This window comes from Priapulus caudatus, unplaced genomic scaffold (genome assembly GCF_000485595.1).
Source record: "Priapulus caudatus unplaced genomic scaffold, Priapulus_caudatus-5.0.1 Scaffold91, whole genome shotgun sequence".
Taxonomy (NCBI): Eukaryota; Metazoa; Priapulida; class Priapulimorpha; order Priapulimorphida; family Priapulidae; genus Priapulus; species Priapulus caudatus.
In genome coordinates, this window is record NW_014577152.1 from 380,881 (window position 1) to 388,773 (window position 7,893).

Sequence of the window (7,893 nt, forward strand, 5' to 3'; positions counted from 1 at the left end):
GTGTGTATAATATAGAGAGTGTAGATAGGATATAGAGATATAGGAGTGTATAATATAGAGTGTAGATAGGATATAGAGATATAGGAGTGTATAATATAGAGTGTAGATAGGATATAGAGATATAGGAGTTTATAATATATAGAGTGTAGATAGGATATAGAGATATAGGAGTGTATAATATAGAGATATAGATGTGTATAATATAGAGAGTGTAGATAGGATATGGAGATATAGGAGTTTATAATATATAGAGTGTAGATAGGATATAGAGATATAGGAGTGTATAATATAGAGAGTGTAGATAGGATATAGAGATATAGGAGTGTATAATATATAGAGATATAGAAGTGTATAATATAGAGTGTAGATAGGATATAGAGATATAGGTGTGTATAATATAGAGTGTAGATAGGATATAGAGATATAGGAGTGTACAATATAGAGTGTAGATAGGATATAGAGATATAGGAGTGTATAATATATAGAGTGTATATATAGGATATAGAGATATAGGAGTGTATAATATAGAGAGTGTAGATAGGATATAGAGATATAGGAGTGTATAATATAGAGTGTAGATAGGATATACAGATATAGGAGTGTATAATATAGAGATATAGAAGTGTATAATATAGAGAGTGTAGATAGGATATGGATATATAGGTGTGTATAATACAGGGTGCGAAATTAACGTGAGTCCGGAGTCAAATACTCCATGATTTACTGTCGGACTCCCTGATTTGACATATGCAGGAGTCAGTGACTCCCTGAAAATTCTGCTATATTAACTAAGTTCGTTCCAGAGCACGGCCTCACGAAATTCCCGTATTTTTTCAGCAAATGTCCAACCGCATGAATCTTCAAAATAAGCACATTTATGCGTTATTGTTAATATCTTTAGTTTTGAACTTTAGACTGCGGACTCCCTCTTTTTGAGGGCAGGGAGTCCGTTGGACTTCCTTGTTCAAAAGACAATTTCTACCCCTGTAATATATCTCTATATTATACACTCCTGATATTACCACAGGTTACATTTGAAGAACCTTGGCACATCTGACCAACTACAGGAAGAACACTCTTGCTTTACGACCAGGGGTAGGAGTCCATAAGTTCCAGCCCCTCACAAATTCAACTAAGGCTATACTTATATAGCAGGACTTATAGCCTTAAATAGAGATCATGATCACAGATAGGCTTATATTTAAGAAAGTATCACTATTGTCAAAACTAAACTAAAGAGTTCATGACAACTTGACACAATAAAATATACGAAAAGCACAATAGTAGGAGCCATGCATTTATAAACAGTATAGTAAAACTAGCGTAATTTGCTCAGTTAATAATTTCAAAAAATATGTTTACACTGTAAAAATATTTTATAACTCAAAAGTCACTTCTGAATGATTCCAATGAATAAAAACATTCTTAGTCTCAACAGAATTCTTTCTATCTGCATGCGAAAAATTCACGGACTAAGGCCAATATAAAACATTACTGAAACTTTTCTTGTGTTCTACCTTATTGCATGCACTAAACGACTAAACGTTGTAAAACTCTTCCTGACATATATATATACCTGTTCTTTGTAAGCAATCCTTCTGTCTAAGTTGTTGCACTATGATTGGCAGAGCTGAATGATGATTGCAATCCACCCTTTCTATTGCACAGACTAGTTGTTCGAAAGCTCTATCATTCTTCGTGGATACGATGCAGAGCAACCGTCTCATGCACTCTTCCACGGTGTCGCCGCTACATATTTTCTGGGATTCTTCTTCAGAGAATATCTGCCGAAATACATAAAAAGAATTGGATGAATATCAAAAGACAAGTATAGATGTTATCAGCATGCATCACATGTACATAACAATCATTGCAAGTTGAAACTGTGAACTAAACTTATTTAACAATTTTATTCCTTGGGAGCAATATCAACCCATATATCATATTCTAAACCATATTAAACTCCTGTATACCCATTTACTATTATACACAATGGTCATCAAGTGAATTTCAGATGCTTTCTATAGATGTTAATAAAGTTTTCGTATTTAAAACACAAATACTGGCATTGTGCAAGTACACAGTTAGACGTGCAGATATAGTATATCATAAAGAAGAGAGTATGAGTGCCCCGGAATAATATACATGCATAGAAAGCTGTTTAGTGTAATTACTGGATAGAAAGATAATCTGATATTTAAGGACAAGAATGACTCAATGTTATTTACAAAATTGAATGTAATGAATGATTTACACTAACTTCTGAAATTCACGAGTTAAATGAAAGTGTCAATGACACTGTAGCTCACCAAAAAAGGACACAAATGAGTGAGTAAGAAGAAGTCAGTCTTAATTGAGCAACCATCGACGTACATTATAGAAACGATTGCCATCTGTATATCGCAATAATAATTTATAAACCAAAATGAATCACAATATGTGACCGTAGATGGCGCTATACCCGCTTTGTAGCGATGGCGCTTGAAACAAATAGGTTATGCTGTGTTCCGACATGTTTTGTAAATCTTTACTCTAATATAGACATTTTATCGGCAGAGTGGAGAGGAAATACCAATTTTGCATTAAAGATATTGTCAATGAAATCTTGTAAAACGAACCAGACGAGTGTGACACCACAGACTGTTTGTGTTTATATAATATGCTATATAATTGCCAAACCCTACCTAATTTGCATAATTTTTTTTTAAATATCAAAACCCCTAGCCCTTATTCATGCACATACCAAAAATGAGCAAAATCCGTTGAACCTGCCCCTGACTAATGGCAATTCCCATTTTTGCCAACAAATTGCCGTGGCTCGAAAGTACGTCGACTGGCGTGCTTCAAAATAGGACGTTCCATATGGGAGCATAGCAGTAACAACTACACCCAATTTCAAACATGTGGGTCAAACGGTTCCTGAGTTATCGTTGACCGAAACCAAATGTTGACGGACGGACGGACGGACGTACGACGGACGACGACCCATGGCAATAGCTCAACTTGACGATGTCAAGGTGAGCTAAAAATAAGGTTGCGGAGATGTTGATTATTAAACCAAGGGTGGAGAGGGATGAAAAGAAGTCTTTTACCTATATTTAAACTGAGGCTTAGAACAGCCCTCCACTACACATTCAAAGTACAATTATTCATAATAGCTTTAAAAATGAGTTTTTTTTAAATCCAATGAAAAATGTTCAAATGATGGAGAACATTTATCTGTGCTACCGATTTTTTTTTATACTACTGGGGTAGGCTATAAATGTGTTTTTATATTATAAGGCCAATGCTTACATTATATAAATATATATCTTTTACTTTTCAGAATATTTTGCAAATATTGTGTGAGGTTGAAGAATATAGTTTGTAAAAACATTAGTATAAATAGTTGTGGATTTGTTGTCTATAAAAATCGTTCGGTTAAATAGCAGTTAGGTATAACTATAATTGCACTTTTGTGATTAGCCCTCGGTCTGTAACATGCCAAATAAATTGGCAAATGCGCAACTTTTTCAGGGTGGCAGACTGGCAGTACAACTACAATCACGCGGTGTTGTGTCAGCGGTCAAAATAAAAGATTTCGAAATTCACTGTTTCGTTTTATGACAAATGTGAATGCGTGATTATAGAAATTTGGGCCCAAGCCTAGTTTAGCACATATGCGAAAACACATATGCTGGGTTCCAAACTATCCTTGATCAGAAATTTGTAGGTATATGCTCTATGCTAGTATTATTTATGCACTTACTACATGATTATGATATACTCGAGTCTTAAATTACACAGGCACTTGAAGAGTTTCAATAAAATATAATGCTAAATAAATACGAAATCTATTTACTACCAAATTCTTAATGTTTCTATACTCTCTTTCACCTATTATTGCCGACAGTTTCCTGTAAATTCCGTCCAAATCCTATTTGCAACATACGCTTGCGGCCGCCATTCCTCACGCGGCTGCACCGTGCATACTTACACTTATGGTATATATAGCAGGTAGGAAAGCGTGCTGCCCAAATTCGCTCAAAATTAACACAAATATTCAACCATTCTACTCCATCTTTGTTTCTATTTCAACAACAGTGTTCACTTGTTATAAAAACATACTGTCTCTGTTCGTAACCGAGCTGTGTCACGCGAAATTACACAAAGACTGACAAAATTCTCGCATTCGCTAACGTTGCTCAGTAAATGTAAATGGCTGTCAGAATCAGGAAACACCCACCGGCACTCTTCGTGACCTCATTCTTGCGCCGTAACGCTGCAACATTTTTGCAACGCTCCAATGGCGAGGCTCGTACGGGAGTTGGAAAGCAGTGCGCCGCCTATAGCCCATAGACTGGTACTCGCTCCCACCTCTCGGCTTAGCTTAGTTACTCGATGGGTAATCGAGGTGGGAGCGAGTAGGGACTACCAGTCTATATAGCCCTGTACTTGCAGCCATTTACATTTACTGGGCAACGTTAGCAAACGCGAGAATTTCATCAGTCTTTGTGTGATTTCGCGTGACACAGCTCAGTTACGAACAGAGACAGTACGTTTTTATAACAAGTGAACACTGTTGTTGAAATAGAAACAAAGATGGAGTAGAATGGTTGAATATTTGTGTTGTAATCGTGTGAAATCCAGCGAGCGTCGAGCGAATTTGGGCAGCACGCTTTCCTACCTGCTATATATAAGTGTAAGTGCGCACAGTGCAGCCGCGTGAGGAATGGCGGCCGCAAGCGTATGTTGCAAACAGGATTTGGACAAAATTTACAAGAAACTGTCGGCAATAATAGGTGAAAGAGAGTATAGAATTTAGAAACATTAAGAATTTGGTAGTAAATAGATTTCGTATTTATTTAGCATTATAGTTTATTGAAACGCTTCAAGTGCCTGTGTTAAATTATAGCCTGGGAAAGTATCACTTTAATACTTGGACTTTCCTGCTAAAACATAAAACTACATGCTTAAAACCTTTCACGGTGGAAATTTTAATTAAAAGTTTAACCATCACCTGTAAGTACTAGTAGTAGTACTATAGTAGTACTAGTAGTACGTAGTATTAGCAGCAGCCAACACAACCCAAGTACCAGTGCCGAGCCTAGCCAGGTGAATTACAAAGCCCGACGGCAAAGTTTGGAACTATAGTGCGCCAACCTCGTTCAAATACCCTAAAATGTCACGATGCGACAATAAATTTCGCAGCTGTAGTTCGTATTCTCTCAATAGACCACAATGAAACTCTGACATGAAGTCATCTTGTCTAATGTTTGTCATGGTTTAATACCAATGCCGCACACAACAGAAAGATATCTTCCTGGATGCCATGACAGAGTTCAAAGTTCACGCTACTGTAGAAATTTCAGAACATTGTTCAAACGAGATATTGTAAAGCTGTTAAGCATAATAATACAATATATATCACAGACTAAAAACTATAACAACTTTTTTATAATACTATTAGCCACCAAAATATATTAAAACATTTATTAGAAGTATAAAGTTAAACTAACATCATATGTATCACTAATAATGTACTATATCTGGGAGGCTAGTAATAACGAAACTACCCGGATGTAAACACCCGTGTTATGTGTTCATTGATTATGTATGTCGATGATGATTGTAATTTGTTTGACATGCACTTATTATAACAACAGTAGAATAATAAGGACGCTTGATAAAATGTAGTACATACCACGAATCTGATTAGAAGTATTGCCGTTATGGCCGAGGAATATGTGCTCGGGGATCAAACAAGGTAAGATGAGTTTTTATTTAGGCAGTGGCTACGGGTACGGTAGCCGTATCTTAATGTCTCGAGGCTACGGGTACGGGCGTCCATTCGCTTTCATACTTAACGAGACAAAGATGGCGGCGGTGGCGCTAGATTTCGAAATAACGCCTTGGGAAATAAATTCACGATTTGAGAGTTTAGATGAGCTAGAACCCTAACCCTAACCCTAAACCTAACCCTAACCCTAACCCTAATCCTAACCCTAACCCTAACCCTAACGCAAAAAAGGGGCTTGAACGACCGACGACTACCGTACCTCCAGCCACTGCGTTTTATTTACTGTTACTGTTAGTGTTACTGTGGCCGTTGGTGTTATACTGTTGTTAGCACAGGCACTTGAAGCGTTTCCATAATGGCAGTGGCTACGGGTACGGTAGCCGTGTCTCGAGGCTACGGGTACGGGAGTCCATTCGCTTTCATACTTAACGAGACAAAGATGGCGGCGGTGGCGCCAGATTTCGAAATAACGCCTTGGGAAATAAATTTACGATTTGAGAGTTTAGATGAGCTAGAACCCTAACCCTAAACCTAACCCTAACCCTAACCCTAAACCTAACCCTAACCCTAACCCTAACCCTAACCCTAATGCCAAAAATGGGCTTCAACGAACGACGGCTACCGTACCTCCAGCCACTGCGTTCAAGGATATACGCAGGGGTCGTGTGCTGTGCACGGCGACAGTTAAATATATAGATGCAGTAACATCGGTGAAATTTCTGAACTCTTACGATGTAAACAAACTCAAGTCTATGAACATATGTGTTGCGTGGCAATGCGTGCAATCTTCCGATGTGCTCAATCTACGAATCTGCCGATTGTGTGGCATCAGCATCATTGAACTCGCACCTAAAAACCACGATGGTAAACCTGCTTGCAAAACCGGGCCTGCGCAATCTCATCAAACTAGCAGTTAACCCAACCCCAGCTGATAAACCTGTCTGCTAAATCGGGATTCACTTACTGCTAATATCTATTGCAATAATAACACTATAGCCAATGTAAAATCGGTTGATTGTGCAGATCGGCAGATTACACGCAACACGTGTTCGCTCTTTTTGGAATCGAAATGGCCGACGGCACAGGATTGTAGGTAATATTGCTATATTTAGTGCAAATCGCGGAACCCTCTATATAGTTCTAGAGCTACTGTTACTGTTGCTCATAGTCATAGAGTCTATGTCCCCCAGGGTACTGCCGGAACGTACCCTGGTAACTATCTAGCTGATATGGTTAGGGTTACGACGTGGATATTCGTCCGAGCATCGGACACCTGTTCGTATGCGCTATTTGTCCGAGCAGTTGTTGCGCATGCGCTGTTCATGTTGCATGCCGCAGGCCCACGGCATGAGTGCCGTAGGCGTAGGTAGGAAGTGTGAAGGGGGGGTCTGGGGAGTCTCCCCCCAGACAATTTTTAAATCTAGACGCTCTAAAATGCTATTTACCTTTTCGATTTTTGACTATTTTATGCCCTTTAGGCTGGGGGCTCGTAGCGTTTTGCTACGGCAGCCCTAGGGCTGTGACGCCCCTGCATATACATGCGTTGCGTATGTGGTTATACACCATAGATAGTGTTTGGTACTATCACTCACGTATATATACGAAACCGAGCGTATAATAATAGAACCGAGTCGGTTTATAGTTAGTGTTAGGGTTAGGGCTGGGGTTAGGAATAGGGTTAGGGTTAGAGAGTAGGCGCCACCCTAGACTAGCATTATATTACATTTTTGTAATACAACATGAACAGCGCATGCGCAACAACTGCTCGGACGAATAGCGCATACGAACAGGTGTCCGATGCTCGGACGAATATCCACGTCCTTAGGGTTAGGGTTAGGGAGTAAGCGTAGGCGACTCCATAGACTCGTTAATGGCGTAGCCTCAGTAGGCGAGGTACGGTCCGGCATATTAGATAGTAGTATTTAGTACCATGGTACGTTCCGGTTAGCTCTAGTACTATAGCCCGCTTACATTAACTGCCGCTGGGCTATAGAACGAGCCATTATTGATGCGCGGGACCAACTTAAGCACGCTTATACCCGCCTATAAAACGTCTGTGGTGGGCAATTAATGTCTCTTATCCGAAGTGAATATGTCTTAAGTTATATCAGCTA

General features: G+C 38.9%; 2 protein-coding genes across 3 annotated transcripts in view; one reads left to right on the forward strand and one right to left on the reverse strand.

The window, feature by feature from the left end:
* Positions 1-5,761, reverse strand: part of LOC106804878 — an 11,751-nt gene extending 5,990 nt beyond the window's left edge. The window contains exons 1-2 of one of the 2 annotated variants that reach the window (XM_014806258.1): positions 5,684-5,761; positions 1,577-1,784 (exon numbers count right to left, since the gene is read on the reverse strand). In XM_014806258.1, coding sequence (XP_014661744.1) covers positions 1,577-1,727 — 151 coding nt within the window. In that variant the 5' untranslated portion in view covers positions 1,728-1,784; positions 5,684-5,761. Of the gene's footprint in view, positions 1-1,576; positions 1,785-4,999; positions 5,317-5,683 lie in introns of those variants that run through there. The other variant, XM_014806257.1, reaches the window with a different exon arrangement.
* The window catches only part of LOC106804877, a 15,671-nt gene continuing 13,337 nt past the window's right edge, over positions 5,560-7,893 (forward strand). Inside the window, exon 1 of the mRNA XM_014806256.1 lies at positions 5,560-5,746. Within this exon, the coding sequence (XP_014661742.1) occupies positions 5,712-5,746 (35 nt within the window). The 5' untranslated portion in view covers positions 5,560-5,711. The remainder of the gene's footprint in view (positions 5,747-7,893) is intronic.